General features: G+C 48.1%; 1 protein-coding gene across 2 annotated transcripts in view; it reads right to left on the bottom strand.

The window, feature by feature from the left end:
- ACVR1B (activin A receptor type 1B) overlaps positions 1-12,667 on the bottom strand; it is a 36,185-nt gene extending 23,518 nt beyond the window's left edge. For both annotated transcript variants that reach the window (XM_077869978.1, XM_077869979.1), the window contains exon 1: positions 12,516-12,667. In XM_077869978.1, coding sequence (XP_077726104.1) covers positions 12,516-12,606 — 91 coding nt within the window. In that variant the 5' untranslated portion in view covers positions 12,607-12,667. The remainder of the gene's footprint in view (positions 1-12,515) is intronic.
- Positions 12,668-18,647: the final 5,980 nt, after the last annotated feature.

The following is an 18,647-nucleotide window of genomic DNA, read 5'->3' on the forward strand; positions in this document are numbered from 1 at the left end:
AAACAGTGTGGTAGTGGCATTAAGTATAGCCACATAAAGCAATGGGATAGAATTGAGAGTCCAGAAACCAACCTATACAACCATAACTGACTTATTCTTGACAAGAATGTCTAGACCATTCAGGGGGAAGGACTAGTCTTCAACAAATGATGCTAGACAACTAGATATCCACATGCAAAAGAATGAAGTCGACCCTTACTTCACACCATATACAACATTTTTTTTTTAAAGATTTTATTTATCTATTCCTGAGAGACACAGAGAGAGGCAGAAACACAGGCAGAGGGAGAAGCAGGCTCCATGCAGGGAGCCCGACGTGGGACTCGATCCCAGGACCCAGGATCACACCCTGAGCCGAAGGCAAATGTATAACTGCTGAGCCACCCAGGCATCCCCATATACAAAAAATTAATTCAAAACGGATCAATGAGCTAAATATATAAAAGCTATGACTTGTATTCTAAAACTTCTAAAACTTAAAAAAAAAAAACAGAGGTAAAGCTTCAGGACTTTGGATTTAGCAACGCTGTCTTAGATAGCATACCCAAAGTACAAGTGACAAAAGAAAAATACATAAACTGGCCTTCATCAAAATTAAAACCTTCCGTGGGGTACGTGGGTGGCTCAGTCAGTCAGGCGTCTGTCTGCCTTCGGCTCAGGTCATGATCCTGAGGCCCTGGGATTGAGCCCCATATTAGGCTCCCTGCTCAGGGGGGAGCCTGCTTCTCCCTCTTCTCCTGCTGCTCCCCTGCTTGGGCTCTCATTTTCTGTCAAATGAACAATTAAAATCTTAAAAAAATAAAACCTTCTGTGCATCAATGGACAATATCAAGAGAATACAAAACAACCTATGGAACAGGAGAAAATATTTGTAAGTCATGTATCTAATAACTGCCTAGTATTCAGAATACATAAAGAACTCATAACCCAGGACGCCTGGGTGGCTGTGGCTGAGCGCCTGCCTTTGGCTCAGGGCATGATCCCAGAGTCCTGGGATTGAGTCCCACATCAGGCTCCATGCATGCTGCCTGTTTCTCCCTCTGCTTATGTTTCTGCCTCTCTCTCTCTGTCTCTCATGAATAAAAAAAAATAATAATAACAATAATAAAAGAACTCATAACTCAACATAAAACAATTAAAAAATGGGCAAAGGACTTGAATAGACATTTCCCCGAAAAAGATACACAAATGGCCAACAAGCACATGAAAAGATGTCCAATATCATCCCAGATGCAAATGAATTTTAAATGTAGGTGTAAATCAAAACCACGAGACACCACTTCACACCCACTAGGAAGGCCATAAGAAAATGAAAAAGATGGGATGCCTGGGTGGCTCAGTGGTTAAGGGTCTGCCTTTGGCTCAGGGCAAAACAGTTCAATGGTTCCTCCATAAATTAAATGTTGAATTACCATATAACCCAGCAATTCTACTCATAGGTGTATATCCAAAAGACTGGAAATAAGTGTTCATACAAAAACTTGCACACGAATGTTCATAATAGCACTACGCATATAGTCAAAGGTGGAAACAACCCAAATGTCTATCAAATAATGAAGGCAAACCAAAATGTGGTCTATTCAAACAGTGGTGTATTATTCAGTCATAAAAATGAATAAACTTTTGATATACACTACAATATGAACTTTAAAAACACTATGTAAAGTGAAAGCTTATGATTCCATTTATTTATATTTATTTTTTCATGAGAGAGAGAGAGAGAGAGAGAGGCGCAGAGACACAGGCAGAGGGAGAAGCAGGCTCCATGCAGGGAGCCTGACGTGGGACTCGATCCTCGATCCCGGGTCTCCAGGATCACGCCCTGGGCTGAAGGCGGCACTAAACCACTGAGCCACCCGGGCTGCCCTATGATTCCATTTACATTAAATATCCAGGAAGCACATTAATGGTTGTCAGGGGCTGGGGGCAGAGTGGGAGGGAGGATGGGAAGTAACTGCTTAATGGGTTACTGGGTTTCCTCTGGGGTAAGGAAAAAGTTCTAGTACTAGATAGTGGTGATAACATTATGAAAGTACTTAACACCACTGAATTATACACTTTAAAATAGTTAAAAATGAAAATAAATAAAATGGTTAAAAATTGTAAATTTTCTGTTGTGTTTTACCATAAATTTAAAAAATACCAAGTCTTTGAAAAGCAGTATGTATAATCTCAATTATAAAACTAAAACATTAAACACCTAACACGTGCATAGAGGAAAAAAAAAACCAACTTGGGGCACCTGGCCCAGGGTAGAGCACACAACTCTTGATCTTGGGGTCATGAGTCTGAGCCCCACCGTAGGTGCCGAGGTTACTTAAATTAATAAATAAATAACAAGGGAAAAAACAACCTGGAGGTCTCGTGTTCTTCAGACTGTATTCATCCTGAATCCCTGTGCTCTCCAAGATGTCCCAGGAACCTCAGAGCTCCACAAGGGGGGAGCCACTGCCCTGCTTTGCTTCACCATTTTCTCACTGGTGTCTAGCAAAGTGCCTGGCAAATAGCGCTGCGCTTAATAAATCTCAGGCAATAAATCTCAGCCTAATAACTTGAGAGGGAAGGGGGCTCTCCCAGGAGTGGCTTTTATCTGCTGTACATACATTTCTACATTTGTATTCTTAAAAGGGTCGTGCTGCTTTAAAAAGGCAAAGAAAAAAGAAAAATGTTGTCCAGTAACTCCTGATCTAGACAACTGCCAAAATGTTTAGGAAAATCCTGAATCAGGTTAAAAAATGGAGGCATCGGGCATGAAACCATCACGAAACAGAGGTAACGGTCGGTTCCCCTGGTAGGGGTGACGGGAGACAATAACTGGGAACTGACAATGCACCAACAGCGAAAACCCAAACCTAAGTAGAAATATCATGCAGTGTTAAAGTAAAGCAATTAGATGCTACTGGTTGATAAAAGAGACCCAAGTTACATCTTCACCCTTCATAATCATCAAAATTAGATTTTAAAAACACATTAAAACAAAATAAAACCAAACCTCTCAAGTACCCAAGGGCCAAAATGAAGTCAAATTTTACATGTGCAATTGAGTAGTACCTACAAAACCAAAAACTGTACTGGTGAAAAAAAAAGCACTTAGGAAAAAAAATGTAACTGACTTAATAAAGGAAGCTATTTGTATGAGGAGGGGAAAAAAAAAAAAAAACCAGAGATTTAACAATAAGACACTTGATAAGCTTGGTATTTAATTCCAATCTGGGAAAAGGTCTCGGAATGGGGTTTGCATAAGAGAAAGGTGTTTGAAAAGCCAGCTCCACACACTATCTATTCCACCAACTGCCTTTCTGACATTCTACTTGGAGACAAACCCAACCCTAGAGAGCTGTTTAAACAAGTTCACCCTTAAGCCTCAGGTCTAGAGAATGAAAGCTTTGTTCTCCCTCAAAAAGAGACGTTTGATGTTTATGCTAAGGAGACCTGTCATTGCAACTTAATTTATGGCTGACTGTAAATACCTGAATATCTTAGCAAGGGCCCACCTGCTGCCCAGGAGAGTGTCACGGTAAAACTGGAATGAGCGCGTCTTACTACACAGCGTGCCTGGTCGTTCCTCGGACCCAAGCGTATGGACTCAGCTGTCCCATTCGGACAGTCTGCAAGTAACCTGGTACTTCTCCTTTACTTAACAGTTTATAACGAACATGGAAAACCATTCTGTTTTCTTTCTTTGTTGCACTTAAATAGACGTTTTTGTGGCTCATTAGGGCAGGGGAGGATGTTTATGAGCGGTATTTTGTATTTGCTTCCCGACCTATTTACTATACTATGGATGAGTGGAGAGGAGTCGTGTACGTCACGGTTTTGAGTGAGAAGAGGAATAGGAGGAATGGTTTCAGGCAACTGGGACAATGAAGGAGAAAAAAAAATCAGCCAGGGCTGAGAATAAAACTAATGAGGCTGAGATCAAGCACATTTGGCTGGAATAAAATGGGTAGGTGGTAGAATGAAACAGAGATGAAAGAGGTGAGGTAGGAAGAGAGAGCTTATCGTGTTCCAAGTAACTCAAATGTTTGCAGCATTTCTGAGTGACCGGGATAAAAACTGCATATAGAGGGATGTCTGGGTGGTTCAGCAGTTGAACATCTGCCTTTGGCCCAGGGTGTGATCCCAGGGTCCCGGGATCGAGTCCCACATCGGGCTCCCCGCACGGAGCCGGCTTCTCCTTCTGCCTGTGTCTCTGCCTCTCTCTGTGTGTCTCTCATGAACACAGAAAATCTTAAAAAAACAAAAAACAAAAAACCCAACTGCATATAGAGAAGATACCAAAAGCACAGCAGGCCAGAACTGGAATTATTTACCTAGGATATTGCTGAGAGGATGGGAAAAAACTGAATGGATCCAATTAAACAAACTTATTAAGTACTTAAAATGTGCAAGGGTCTGTGACAGGACAAAGCCACATAAAAAAGAATAAACTAGTTCCTAGCATCCATTTTTACGGGGCAGAGGCTGGGAGAGTGGGAGGAGCAGACGGACCAAAGAGAAAAGCAGAGAGGATAGAACCACTGACCAGCGGGACAGCAGAAGGACAAAGGAGGTCCCACACTGGAGGGTGGTCACTTTGGCCAAGAAGAGAAGGCCAAGGCCAAGCAAAACACAAGGCATATTAGGTCCACAGCGAATGGACAATGCCAGGTTCCAGCTGGAGACAAGGACAGTAAGGAAGATGAGACCACATCAGGTGCACCATGACGCCAGGTGAAGGGGTCTGGGTTGATCCTGGAGGCCACATGAAAGCAGTGGAACCACAAGACGCAGAGGGCATGCTCTCCCCCAAGTTAAATCCAGCAACGAGATGGATGACAGGTGTGAGACTGGAGGCAGAGACTGGTTAGAAAATGACTTGCACAGTCCTCGTAGGATGTGGGACAGTACAGCACTCAGAGCACATGCTTTGGGGTCCAATAGACCTGAGCCACTGAACCTCCCCATGCCTCAGTTGCCTCATCTGTAAAACGGGGATGAGAATGCTCAGAGGGTAGCTGCACAGAGTAACTGACATAACCCAAGTCCCCAGCATCACACCTGAGTATATAGTAAACGTTCAGTAAACCAGATGCCTTTACTACTTCTGTCACCCAGGTGCACGAGAAGGGTCAAAACTCTTCCTAGTTGTGTGGTTGTTGCAACAAGAAGAAAGGTCAATCCGTGTAAACTTCTTAAGAGCAAGGACAGACTCTTTCCTCAGTATCCCTCTCACCATTCAGCTTGGTCCTGGATGTTAGAAATGAACACTGATTACAATTCAATCTTATCGACCCCGATTATAAACTGTAATACAGGGGCACCTGGGTGGCTCAGTGGTTGAGCGTCTGCCTTCGGTTCGGGTCAGGATCCCAGGGTCCTGAGGGGGAGTCCCGCATCAGGCTCCTTGCAGGGAGCCTGTTTCTCCCTCTGCCTGTGTCTCTGCCTCTCTCTCTGTGTGTCTCTCATGAATAAATAAAATCTTTAAAAAAATAAAATAAACTGTAATACACAAGTGTACACCAAGTCAACACACGAAGATCTGGGGCAAGACAGGTTCACCATAACTACCTAATAAAAATAGACAGGCTTCAGTTCAGATTCCTCAACCCAAACATTGGGACTACCTAAAAAAAAAAAAAAAAACTTATCTCCAAAGCACCCACAATCTCCTCTCTCCCTCTCTCCTCCAATCAATCATAAATATCTAGGAAAAGGTACTGGCAGTAGGCGAAGGCCACGTGCGGTCCAAGGACTTTTCACATGAGAGCTCCATTAACAGCATGACCGGGCACCAGGTCTCAGTCTCCCTGAGCTTACCTTAGATAGCTAGTTCCCTTCCTGCTTCCCTTCTCCTCACATATCCCTCCGAGCCACCACACACACATTTTTAAAAACACCACTTATTTACTATCTCAGTTTCTGTAGGTCAGAAGTCCAGGCACAGCGTGACTGGGGTTGGCCCGGGCTGCCTTCTCATCCAGGGCTGGGACCTCTTTCAAGCTCACCGGTTGTTGGCAAACTCCACTGCCTTGTGGATGGAAACCTGAGGTTCCCTTTTGCCTCCTTGCTGACAGCCAGGGACCACTCTCAGCCAGGTGGCCCCCTGGGCAGTTCACACACGGATGTTTACTTTCTTCCAAACCAGCTGGAGCATTTCTGACTTCCTTTTTTGCAACCAGCTGAGAAAACCGCTTTCAAAGACCTAGTGTGGTTAGGTCAGGTCGATCACACCAGTCCCCTTAGCTGAAGATCAACTGATTTGGGACCTTAATCGCATCAGCAAAATCCCTTCAAGGCAGTACCTAGATTCATGCTCAGTAATTGGAAGGTCCTATATTCCAAAGGCAGGAAATCTTGGGGGGCGGAGGCAGAGGGCAGACTGCGGTAGGAAAAATCACCTTATATTTTACTTATTATCTCTCACAAGCCAGAAGGTTAAGCTTCATCAACGAAGGCATTTTTGTATGTCCTTTCTCCTACTGTTACATCTCTAGCACCTACGACAGTGCCTGGCACATGGTAGGTGCTCAATAAATGAGTGAGCTAAAGGAATCTTCAGCTCACTATCACTATATATTGACTTAGATCACTGTATTTAGGCATAGTTACTTCAGATTATTATATATTTACAGGCTGGAAATGGGACTTCTCTCTATATTCAAATTCTGGTTCAATGAAACCATCTAGGAATCCTTAGAATTCCATAGGATATAATTTTTCCCTGCCACAAATGATCTATATAGCTTTAACAAAATACAGGTGATTCTCATGTTTCATAGATTCTATATTCACTAAAATTTATCTGTAACCCCAAAATCAATACTCTCGGTGCTTTCATGGTCATTCACAGATGTTCAGAGTGGTAAAAAAAAAAAAAAAAAAACAAGTCACCCAATGCACATGTTCCCAGCTGATGGCAAACAAGGTAACCATGCTCTGCCTTCTTGTCTCAGCTTTCACATTGTAAATAAGTGTTCTTTTCACAGTATACCCTGTGCCATGCCTTTCACCTTTTTGTTTTTGTTTTTGCTGGCGGTGGGGATTTCACTGTTTAAAATGGCCCCCAAGAATGGTGCTAAAATGCTCTCCAGTGTTCCAAAGCTCAAGCAGACAATGATGTGCCTTGCAGAGAAAATACCTATATCAGATAACTGTCGTTCAGGCTTGCATTATAGTGCTGCTGGCCTCGAGTTCAAGGTTAATGAACCAACAATATATATTAAATAAGGCGTCTTTAAACAGAAACACATACATAGCAAGGTTATGTACTGATGGGTCAGTGGAAATATAGTGACCAGGGGCTCACAGGAACAAGCCCCGTCATTCCCCTAGGAGCAGCAGCTCAGTACTCGCTAATCCAGTGTTCCAGTCAACTTTATAGAACAGAAGTACCATGAATAATGACACTTGACTATATGAGCCTCATTTTACAGATGAAACAGTGAATCTGAGAGAGGACATGGTGGTTCTCAGCACACTCTAGCACATAATTCTGTTTTATTTTCTCCAGAGCACTTAGGACTGAGAATTGTGTTTACTTATTTATTTTCTGTCTAAGCCACTGCTATTTTAAGTTCCATGACAGTTAGGGATTTAGGGATTTTTGTCCATCTTATTCTCTTGGGATTATTTCCCCAAGCCAAGAACCATTCCAGGCATATACCCAACCTAATGAGTAAAGAACTCTCCTATATGTAATCATGTAAATACCAGAAGTGATGGATACTCTAAAGGGACGGGCAATTACTTTCATCATGTTAAATTCCAAATATTTAGGGACGCCTGGGTGGCTCAGCGGCTGAGCGTCTGCCTTCGGCCCAGGCCGTGATCCCGGGATCTGGGATCCGAGATCGAGTCCCACATCGGGCTCCCTGCAGGGAGCCTGCTTCTCCCTCTGCCTGTGTCTCTGCCTCTCTCTGTGTCTCCCATGAGTAAATAAATAAAATCTTTAAAAAAATTCCAAATATTTAGTAAGACAAATGCAGGCTTAGGATGAAGTGGAGAGAGAAGAAAGAGAACCAAAAAGAATACCAGAGCTGCCTCAACCAACAAGAATACCAGACAGTGCCTCAAGTGGCACTGTCTCTGAAACCCGGCGAGCTGGTAAGATGGTCTGGGATGCAAACTTCAGGGCTCAACCAAACGCTGGCAGCTCTACCAAGTAAGGGAAAGAGAGATACACTCTGAAATCGTATTTTTGCTTGGTTTTACATCTATCCTTGATGGAGAAGCCAGCAGGCAGAGAGAAGAGGCAAGAGCAGGGACGGTACCTCTGGAAGCCCAAGCTCAGGTCAAACCACACGTGCGAGAGGCACTGAGAAGGGCAAGACCCCAGAGCAGGTGGGTAGGTATTTGAACCTGGCCATGAGGTGGTGCCTACAGAGTGGGAGAAATGCAGATTGGACTGCAGGTCTGAGGAGCTGATCCCTTCAAATGCTTCAGCATTCCCAGTCGAGGCGGAACTGATGGGCTCCGAATGCCAGCAGCACCTCCAACGTCAGAAGGATGGATGAGAAAGAGGACTCTAGGATCTTCTTTTTATAAACACAGAGAGGAAAATGAGATAAGACCCTCTTACATCAGCTCCTACTGTAACAGACAAGTAACAAGAATTCAAGACAAAGAGGCGGGATTCCAGAATTAATGTTCGCTGCTGCTCCGAGCAAAACTTGAACAGTAAACAATAAGGATTTCAAAATTAAAACAAAAGAGCCACTTCAGTATTCTAATTTAGCCTTCAAAAATAAAGAAGATCTAAAGCACCACGAACTGAGAATTCCATTCCACCTCGACACCCTGTACTCCCGAGTTATTATGAGAGCAGACTGCAACGCGGTTCCACTCATGTTCCCAAACGCAACAAGCAGCTCCAACAGGACACGCCGAAAGAAGCAGCACGTCTCCTCGTCTCCTCGTTTACTGATTCATATTTTGGTAGCAAGGTTACAATTAGCTCACCGGTGGAGAATAAACCTATTTATAACACAGCAGTCCACCTGAAAGACACAATCATCTAAAAAGGGTTTTAGAGGAAAATGAAGTGCAGCTTCTTCCTGTGCTGATTGCAGATTCCCAAGGTCCTTTCGGATGAAGTCCTCAGTCTAACCTTCCTGTGTTCACAGGCACCATTCCAGCCACCTCTCAGCCTCCATGTTCTTATGTAACATTTACATAGTGCCATAAACATACCCAGAGTTGCGTAAGAATTAAAACGTTGCCAAACCAATAAAGCCTAAAGCAGGTCACTCCCTCCAGACTGTCTTTGATTAGCACAGGTACCTGCCCGGTGTCCGACGTAAGCGCCTGTCAAAAGACAGAAATTACCTGGAGGAAATCTGAAACGGTCCACAGGAAAAAAAAAAAAAAAAAAAAAGGCACAAATCCGAAGAAGTGAACCACTCTGTGGCATGTGGTGCTTCTATCAACCCCGAGAGTATGTTATTCTGTCCCATAAGATAAGAAGTAACCCAACATTGCTTGTTCCCTGAAGTCAGAGACTGTGTCTAAAAATACCTCTCCGCCAACTGGCTATCAGTGAGTGAGTCTCACAAATGTCCCAGCAGGAACTCCACGGACTACTTCCTCGCACGGCAGAGGGAAAACTGAGGCAGTCACCGAAAGGTCAAGCAAGTGACTCGCTCAAGGACAACCTGTAAGGGAGCAAAGTTCCGGGGCTGCGATCTGGCCTCCTCCCTCCGTCTGGCCCCAACCTTTAACCAGAGTGGCCATTTTATTATGTTTTAATCACATCTGTTCCAGGAGCTCTTCTAACAAATAACCAACCAGAGAATTCTCTTTTTCCCTCACAGGGCTCACTCCCACTGCACCTCAAATCCGCGTCCACTCAACGAGAGTACAAGGACTTGGCCTGGAATTAGATTTTCAAGTCTGTTCACAGAAATTCAGAATGTTCCTATCAGAACCTCAAATGTCTCCCTCGTTGCTTTTGTCTTAAGAAATGAATGTCCTGTTCTCCCTCCACCAACTAAGGCGACTTTACATTTTCAAAGACCCATGTGAAAATTCCAAAGCGAGGCCTCAAAAACCTGCTACGCCTGTCAAGTGAAGGCTGCTCATAACCCGGAATTCATTCTCCTGGTCACCGGCCTTTTCCCAAGTGGCGGTTAATGCGCCAGCAGGAGCACCCAGCCCGGCTGCCCTATGTCAAGTCCCAGGGAGCGGCAGGGCAGGCGCGGGGCTGCCGGCCCGGCCACTCCCCCAGCTCACCTAGGGGAGCGCACAAAGGAAGTGCAGGGGAGGAAAGCAATCAACTTCTTGTTATCCCACAGCCTCTATTTTTCCCAGAACTGACGTTTTACACCAGCCTTTTGCAACAGTGGTCTCTGTAGCATGCACTATTGGCAACTACATGTGTCCCGGAAAAAACTGTAGTGTCTGGCCAAGAAGTTTAAAGGCCTTCGAGAATGTTTGCTGGACACACAACCTAATTTCCAATTTACCAAAAAAAGAAACTAACTCCCCATCATGCCCACCCCATCCTCACCCTAACAAACATCCATTTTAGGAAGGCTACCAAAAAAATTAAATAAATAAAATAAAACAAACAAACAAACAAAAAAACCCCTCTGTCCTAAGCTGGATTACCAGTGAAACATTCTTAACTAGGCTCACCACAAGAAAAACCCCGCAGACGCTACACCAAATCAACAGGGAAATGGTGGTTAAAAATCTTCAATATATCAGGGACAGGGTACAAAACGTTCTATGGGAAGAACCTCAAGATTTCTCCGGACACACGCAAGAATGACAACCCCCAAGACTGAGTCTCCTTATTTACTATCCTACTAGAGAAATGACATTATGTTACACATTCCAGAAACATGGCCCACGATAAGGCCCGGCAAGCAAACATTATTCAGGGAGAGCATCATCTCACCACAACTGTCAGCCGCCTTTCGCAGACCTTCCCCACGGCCACCAGACCCCACGGCAGATCACCCGGGCGCAGAGCGGCGGGCCCCAGGAACACACACGAGGTGCCTAACACAAGCATTAGCCAGCGAACAAAGACCCCACTGCACAGGCTCCACCGCTGGGAACAAATATCAAAGCTGGCGATAATGAACTTGTTTTCCAGACTCCCAAGCAGGCTGATGTCTTCTCGCGTGTGTCTGGTTTATTAAGGAAGCCTGAGCCCACCTGAGAATCTTTATTTTTAGTGGCGAGGGCAGCCACAGAACTGCACACTGGCTCTCCCAGAGCCGGGAGGTGAGGGGCTGCAGAGGAAGGAGTCAAAGCCCGGGCTTTGTACATCGGGGGCCAATACAGCCCTGATCGCCTCTCCCGGATCCATCTGTGGGTCAATAATCACTTCGATAGAACTGCCAAATATAACCTGCATCTGCTACCCCAATGCCAAAACACATCCCAGACGACTCTCTTAAATCGGGGTATTTTAGGGTTTCGGCGGCTCTTCTCAGCCCCCAAAGCCTCATAAACAACACGCCCAGGCCGGTGTGTCCCACGGAAAGGTACCCACCTCTATCCGGGAGGAGGGTGGGGGTGGGATCAGGGAGCAGAAGGCTGTGGGGGCTGGAAGGTGAGGGGTGTGTGAGGGTGGGGGAGTGCGTGGGGGGCAGGGCCGGGCCACAGGGATTGTGTGGGCAGGTAAATAAGTGCTGACCAAGGGCCGGAGGGGTGGCGGGGTGGAGGGGTGGAGAGGTGGCAGGGTGGGGGGTGAGGGGGAGCCCATCCAGGGGTGGGATCTTTACATGATCTTGGGGGGTAGGAGGGAGGTTCTAGGATTTCACCTGAGAGGCATCCACAAAGTGACTACCTGAATGGGCCCCCTGGGGTGGGGTGGGGTGGGGTGGGGTGCGGTGCGCTGGGGGTGGGGGGCGGGGGGAAGCCAGGCGGAAAGCAAATACACCTAGATGCAGATTAACCGTTCTGGAACCAGGTTTCCTAGGGTTAGAGAGATTCCAAAGCCAAGCTCAAAAAAAAAAAAAAAAAAAAAAAAAGGGGAAAAAAAAAAAACCCCACGTTTAGGGGCCTGTTGGTCTCGCTTCCTCCGGGCATGTGTCCGTGGGGGGGGGGTGCCCCGCTGAACTCGGAGGGGCTGCGCGTCGGGGCGGGGGGGCTCCCTCTCCAGAACGCGAGCGAGGGAGGGGAGGTAGGGACGCCCCAGGGCAGGTCCCTAAGGGAAGGTTAGAGACCCCCTGCCCCTGTCATTGGAGGTGCGCAAGGGCTCGCAGCACCAGGAGACCTCGGGGCGGCACAGAGCACCTGGGGGGGGCCCCCGGCCCTGGACGCGCGGACCCCGCGGCTCGGGGGCCCACCCGCGCCCCTCCGCGGAGCAGGGAGCCGGCCGCGCGCCCCCGGGGCTCCCCGGCCCCCGCCCCGCTGGAGGGGGCCGGCGCGGGGTCGGGCTGCAGGGGCCGCCGCGCCCGCCGGGCCCCCGCCTCCCCCGCGCCCCCCGCGCCCCCCGCGCCGCCGCGCCGTGCGCCTGGGGAGGGGGCCGCGGCCCCGGGCCTCGCGCGCGCCCGCCGCCTCCGCCCCGGCCGGGGACTCACCCTGGATCCCCCGGGGCCCCGGCCCGCCGCCGCCCGCCAGCAGGAGCACGACGAGGGGCAGGAAGGAGGAGGCTCCGGCCGACTCCGCCATAGTAACCGCCGCCGCCGCCGCAGCCCAGCAGCGCCCAGCGCGCGCGCCCCCGGCGCCGCCCCTCCCCCGCGCCCGCCCGCCCGCCCGCACGTGCGCTCCCGGCCGAGCCGCCGCCGCGCGCGCCCCCGAAGGGCGGGGCCGGGGCGCGCGGGCGCCCGCCTTAAAGGGGAGTGTCCCTTTAAGTGTTAAAGGGGTGGGAGGGGCCGGCGCCGCGGCCGCCTCGCGCGGGGGCGGGGCGGCGCGCGCGGGGATCGGCCCCGGACCCCCCCAACCCCGCCTCACCCGCTCCCTGCCCCGCACCCGGCTCGCGCGCGCGGGCTCCCGCCCCTCCATCCCCCTCCGCTCCCTGTCCCGCCCGCCTCCCCCCACCCCTGCGGGCCGCGGCGGGGATCCCTGCACGCACTACCTGTGCGATCGCAGCCTGCGGCGCCCCTTTGCAGGGCTGAGCTGAGCTCGGTCTTGCAGGGGCGTGGGGCGGCGGGCGGGGGGAGGGGGGCACTGCGGGAGGCGCATCCTGCCCCGAGGTCAGCAGTTTGACGTTCTGCAGCAAACAGACGCCTTAAAACTGCCCCTACCCATTCCCCACGGGCTGCTGTTACCCGTCTTCAAGAAATAATAAGAGATGACAAAACACGCGCGGAAAAAATGTTAACAGGTTGCGTGTTGATGGTTGTGAACAGCTGGAGACTTAAGTAGGCAGGATAGGGACGCCTCGGGGGGCTCAGGGGTTGAGCATCTGCATTGGGCTCAGGGCTCAGGGCGTGACCTCGGGGTCCTGGGATCGAGTCCCACCCACATCAGGCTCCCTGCATGGAGCTTGCTTCTCCCTCTGCCTGTGTCTCTGCCTCTCTCTCTGTGTGTCCCTCATGAATAAATAGAATCTTAAAAAAAAAAAAAAAAAGTAGGCAGGGATGGAAGACCAATAAATGAGGGCCCATCCCTGGGATGGAGCGTTATGGAGCGATTACAAAATTATGTTTATAAAAGCTGATACGGTGAGAAGATGTTTGTGTGAACATGTTAAATGAGCAAGCAAAAGACCAACCTATTTACAGTTATTATTCTGATTTTAACTGTATGGGGGAAAGAGTGGAAAGGGATTACCGGATATGATCAGTAGTTATGGCCATGATAGAGAATTTTTCTTTCTTTCTTTTTTTTTTTTACTTTTTTCTTGAAGTATTTCAATGTTTTCTGAATATTTTACAGATAAACAAGTGTTGCTTTCAAATTTAGAGAAGAGTAGTTATAGAAGGTTAACTGAATCGCCCATATCTTTTTGAAAAGACTTTGCTGGGGGATCCTTGGGTGGCTCAGCAGTTGGGCGGGCGCCTGCCTTTGGCCCAGGGCATGATTCTGGAGTCAGGGGATCGAGTCCCAGGATAGAGTCCCACCTCTAGCTCCCTGCATGGAGCTTGCTTCTCCCTCTGTCTGTGTCTCTGCCTCTCTCTGTGTGTCTCTCATGAATGGGTGAATGAAATTAAAAAAAAAGAAAAAAGAAAAGACTTCGCTTTCTTTAGTTTGAGAAACAATTTGAGCTCATGGAGGGGGCTAGGTCTTTGGAACCAGAGTTCTAGATCTGATTTTTTCCTTTTCTTACTAACTGGCATGAAAACGTGGTCAAGTTTCTTAACCTCTCTCTCTCTCTCTTTAAAAAAAAAAAAGAAAAGATTTGATTTATTTACTCATGAGAGACACACAGAGAGAGGCAGGATCCCTGTGGGGAGCCTGATGTGGGACTCGATCCCAAGACCCTGGGATCAGGCCCTGAGCTGAAGGGAGACACTCAACCACTGAGCCACCCAGGTGCCCCTCTTAACCTCTCTAATTACAGCGCCTCATCATCCAACATCTAGGCGTGGAGAGGATGACCGGAGGTGGGGGCAGCGTTTCCCAAAAAGGAATCCTCATAAGTTATTACCATTCTGAAGAATGCCCCTCCTCGCATCCAGAAAAAAAACAAGACAGCAGCCACACTCCCCAGACACAACTCACACACAAACACACACGTGCAAAGTCACGCAGAGACCCTGTCTACAAGCTTGTCAGTGGCTGGATGAGTAAACACCTTATTTTTATACCGCTCTCCCTCATCACCCCAAAATGGGCACACACACCCCAGTCCATCTAACTGGTCTCTCAAGCTCTGCTCCACCCATACTTAGGGCACCCAGCTATGATGTGCGCAGCGCTGGGTTACCGAGCCTTAACAAAGTACCACAAACCGGGTGGCTTAAAATAACAGAAATTTATTCTCTCGCAGTTCGGGAGGCTAGAAATCTGAAACCAGGGTGTCAGCAGGCCCATGCTCTCTCTGAAGCCTCTAGGGAAGAATCCTTCCTTGTCTCTTCTGGCTTCTGGTGGTTCCCAGAATCCTTGGTGTTCCCTGGCTTGTGGAAGCATAATTTCATTCTCTGCCTCCGTTTTCACATGGCCATCTTTTCTCCGTGTATCTCTGTGTCCAAATTTCCCTCTTCCTATAAAGACACCAGTCACTGGATCAGGGCCAACCCTAATCCAGTATGAGTTCAAGTAATTTTAACTTGATTCTATCTGCACAGATCCTATTTCTAAAAAAGGATCCCATTCATAGGTTCTGGGTGGACATGAATTTGGGGGAGACACTATTCAATACAGTTACATTCACCAACCCCTGTGGTTGGGGAGAGGAAGCTGATCCATCAGGGGGACATTTCTGAGGCCAAAAAGAAGGGACTGTCTTTCCCCGAAACCTTGTGAAGCACTAGCACTGTGCTACCGATACAGAAGGAACCTGTGGCTGCTTCCTAGACTGCAAGGTCAGCTACGTACCTGTATACACAGCCTGGGGAACCAGAACATGGGTCAACAACCCAAAAGCCAGTTCTGCCGTCTCGCTTGATAGCAATTGACTTTGAGCAAGGCGTTTTACCTCCCCGAACCTCGATTCACTCGTCTGTAAAATGGAGCTGATAATAGTTCTGTCTAGGGACACCTGGGTGGCTCAGTCGGTTAAGCGTCCGACTCTTGGTTTTGGCTCAGGTCATGGTCTCAGGGTTGGGAGAGTGAGCCCTGTGTCAGGCTCCGAGCTCCGCAGCAAGTCTGCTTGAAGTTCTCTCTCTCTCCTCCTCTGCCCCTTCCCCTGTGCTCTCTCTCTCTCTCCCTCTCTCTCTAAAGTAAATACATCTTTAAAAAAAAAAAAAGTTCTAGCTTACAAAGATGCTGTGAGGATATCATATGTAAAGCACTTGGCATAGCTTCTGAACACATAGGAAGTGATATAAAAAGAATAGCTATTATTATGATGACGATTTGACCTTTACTGCAATCCTGTAAAGTGGTTGAGGCACGTCAGTGTGTGCGCAATTTGCAGGTGAGGCTGTTGAGACCTAGGGAAGGTGAGCAAGTTGCCGAAGCTCACATATAATTAAGTGTTGAAGGCAAACCTGCTGGTCCTGTGCACCTTCAACATCATAGCATCTCCTGCTTTCCCCAGGACTGGTCTCCAAGATCCAGCTGAAGCGGGGGAAATTAGACTGGCTGGAGTGTGGGAGGGGTTAGTTAGACCCTCACACCCCGTTCCTGAGAGTTTGGCCCATCCCTTCAAATTAGAGCTTTCCTCTGTGATGTGCCTACCTTCCCTTTTAGGTACTGAGCCGAGCCCTACTGAGCCCAATTTATCTGTGTCCCGTCCACAGCTCAGATCTCTGACCATCCCTGAAGGCTTCAGCAAAGCGTCCATTTCTGTACACCTCCTTAATCTTAGGACTGGACCCACATCACAATCTATAAACTTCCTGCCTGCCCTGCTCAGTCCCTTTGTCATGGGATTCTTCAGAGCTTACTCCCCACGCTCTCTACTGACTACGCCATCCAGTGTTACAGCTGCCGTCTTAGTCACAGTGCACCAGGACATTGTCATCTTAGGGGATTTGGCACAGTTCCTCTTGGTGGGCAGCAGGCTCATTAACCTCAAGAAGGTAATAGCTCATCTTCATTCATCCATTCTACAAGCATGCATGGAGCACCTATGGTATACCCGGTGTAACATGTAAACACAGATAAGTCACGGTCCTTGCCCTTATGGAACTTACAATAGTAGAGACAAGTATTTTTAAAAAGGCAACAACAGGGCGCCTGGGTGGCACAGTCAGTTAAGCGTCTGACTCCTGATTTCGGCTCAGGTCCTGATCAAGCCCCACGTCAGGCCCTGCACTGGGCATGAAGCCTGCTTAAGATTCTCTCTCTCAGGACGCCCAGATGGCTCAGTGGTTTAGCGCCGCCTTCAGCCCGGGGTGTGATCCTGGAGACCCGGATTGAGTTCCACATCAGGCTCTCTGTGTGCTTCTCCCACTGCCTGTGTCTCTGCCTCTCTCTCTCTCTCTCTCTCTCTCTCTCTCTCTATGTATCTCATGAATAAATAAATAAAACCTTTTAAAAAAAAAAAAGATTCTCTCTCTTGGGACAGCTGGGTGGCTCAGTGGTTGAGTGTCTGCTTTAGGCTCAGGGTGTGATGCCGGGGTTCTGGGATCAAGTCTCACATTGGGGACGCCTGGGTGGGGCTCAGCAGTTGAGTGTCTGCCTGCGACCCAAGGCATGATCCTGGAGTCCCAGGATCGAGTTCCACCCCGGGCTCCCTGCATGGAGGCTCCCACTGCCTGTCTCTACCTCTCTTTTTCTTTGTCTCTCATGAATAAATAAATACAATCTTAAAAAAAGAAAATCCCACATTGGGCTCCCCACAGGGAGCCTACTTCTCCCTCTGCCTATGTCTCTGCTTCTCTCTGTGTGTCTCTCATGAATAAATAAATAAAATCCTAAAAAAAAAAGATTCTCTATCTTTCCCTCTCCTTCCACCCCTCCATTCTCTCTCCCCCTCCTCTCTAAAAAAAAAAAAAAAGGCAACAATATGTTATATATGCTACAATACACACCAGTAAAGGGTCAGTGGGGGCACTCAGGAGGGAATGGATGACTCAACTCTGCAGGCACAAGCTAAGGAGGTGGGAAAGGTTTCACAGAGAGGCCATGCTACAGCTGACTCTTAGAAGATCAAAGAACGTCCCCTAGATAGACAGGTTTGTGTGGGGCAAGGGGAAGCAGGAGGTTGTTTCCAGCAGAGAGAGCAGAGCAGAATGAGCAAGATACTGAAGTAAAATTGCCTGGCATGTAGGGGAAGCATGAGCAAAATGGTACCACCCCCCAAGGATGTTGTGGAGATAGACAGATGTCGAAGTATACTTGGAAACGCACTTTTCTCCAGTGTTCTTGGCCAGGTTCTAAGCAGACATGGTTTTTGGTTTGTTTTTATCATATTTTTGTTTTAGAAAGACCACTTTGCTAAACCAAATGAACTTGAACTTTGTGCTGATGGTTGGAGGAAGGCAGGACTGGTGGTAGGGAAGCCAAAGAGGAGGCAATTCCAGTAATCCAGACAAGATAGTAGGAGGACCTGACCCTAGGCAGCAGCGATGGAAATGGGAAAGAAATGTGGGGGCACCTGGCTGGCTCTGTCAGTGGAGTGCATGACTCTTGATCTCAGTGTTTTGAGTTCCAGCCCCACGTTGGATGAAGAGATGACTTAAAAAAATAAGGTCTTAGAAAAAAATAACAAATGTGGGTTTGAGAGATTTGAAAGATTGAGTGGATGTGGAAAGTGAAAAGGAAGTGGGGATGGCCCAGACGATTCCAAGATGATCTGGCTTGGTTGACTGGATGCTTGGTGGCTCCACCCAACAGACTGGCAAGAGCTGGTTTGGGAGAAAGGTAATGAGCTCCACATTGGGCGTACTGAGTTTGAAGGGCCTCTCGTAGGTAACTGGAACTGTGAAGATGTGGATTTGGAAGTCAGCAGCATATCATAGTTGTTCAAACAGCTCAGGGGTGTTGCTGGAAGTACAGCAACACTGGCAGGAAAGAGGAAATGGAGAAGGAACAGTCAAATAGGAAAAGAACCTAGAAAGAGTAGAATCATGGAAGCAAGGCAGGAAAGGGTTCTCTTGAGATCAATGGTTTCTAATGTTGAGAAGGGGTAAAGTAAGATGAGGAACAAAGAGTGTCTA

The sequence above is a fragment of the Canis aureus genome, chromosome 25 (genome assembly GCF_053574225.1).
Source record: "Canis aureus isolate CA01 chromosome 25, VMU_Caureus_v.1.0, whole genome shotgun sequence".
NCBI lineage: Eukaryota > Metazoa > Chordata > Mammalia > Carnivora > Canidae > Canis > Canis aureus.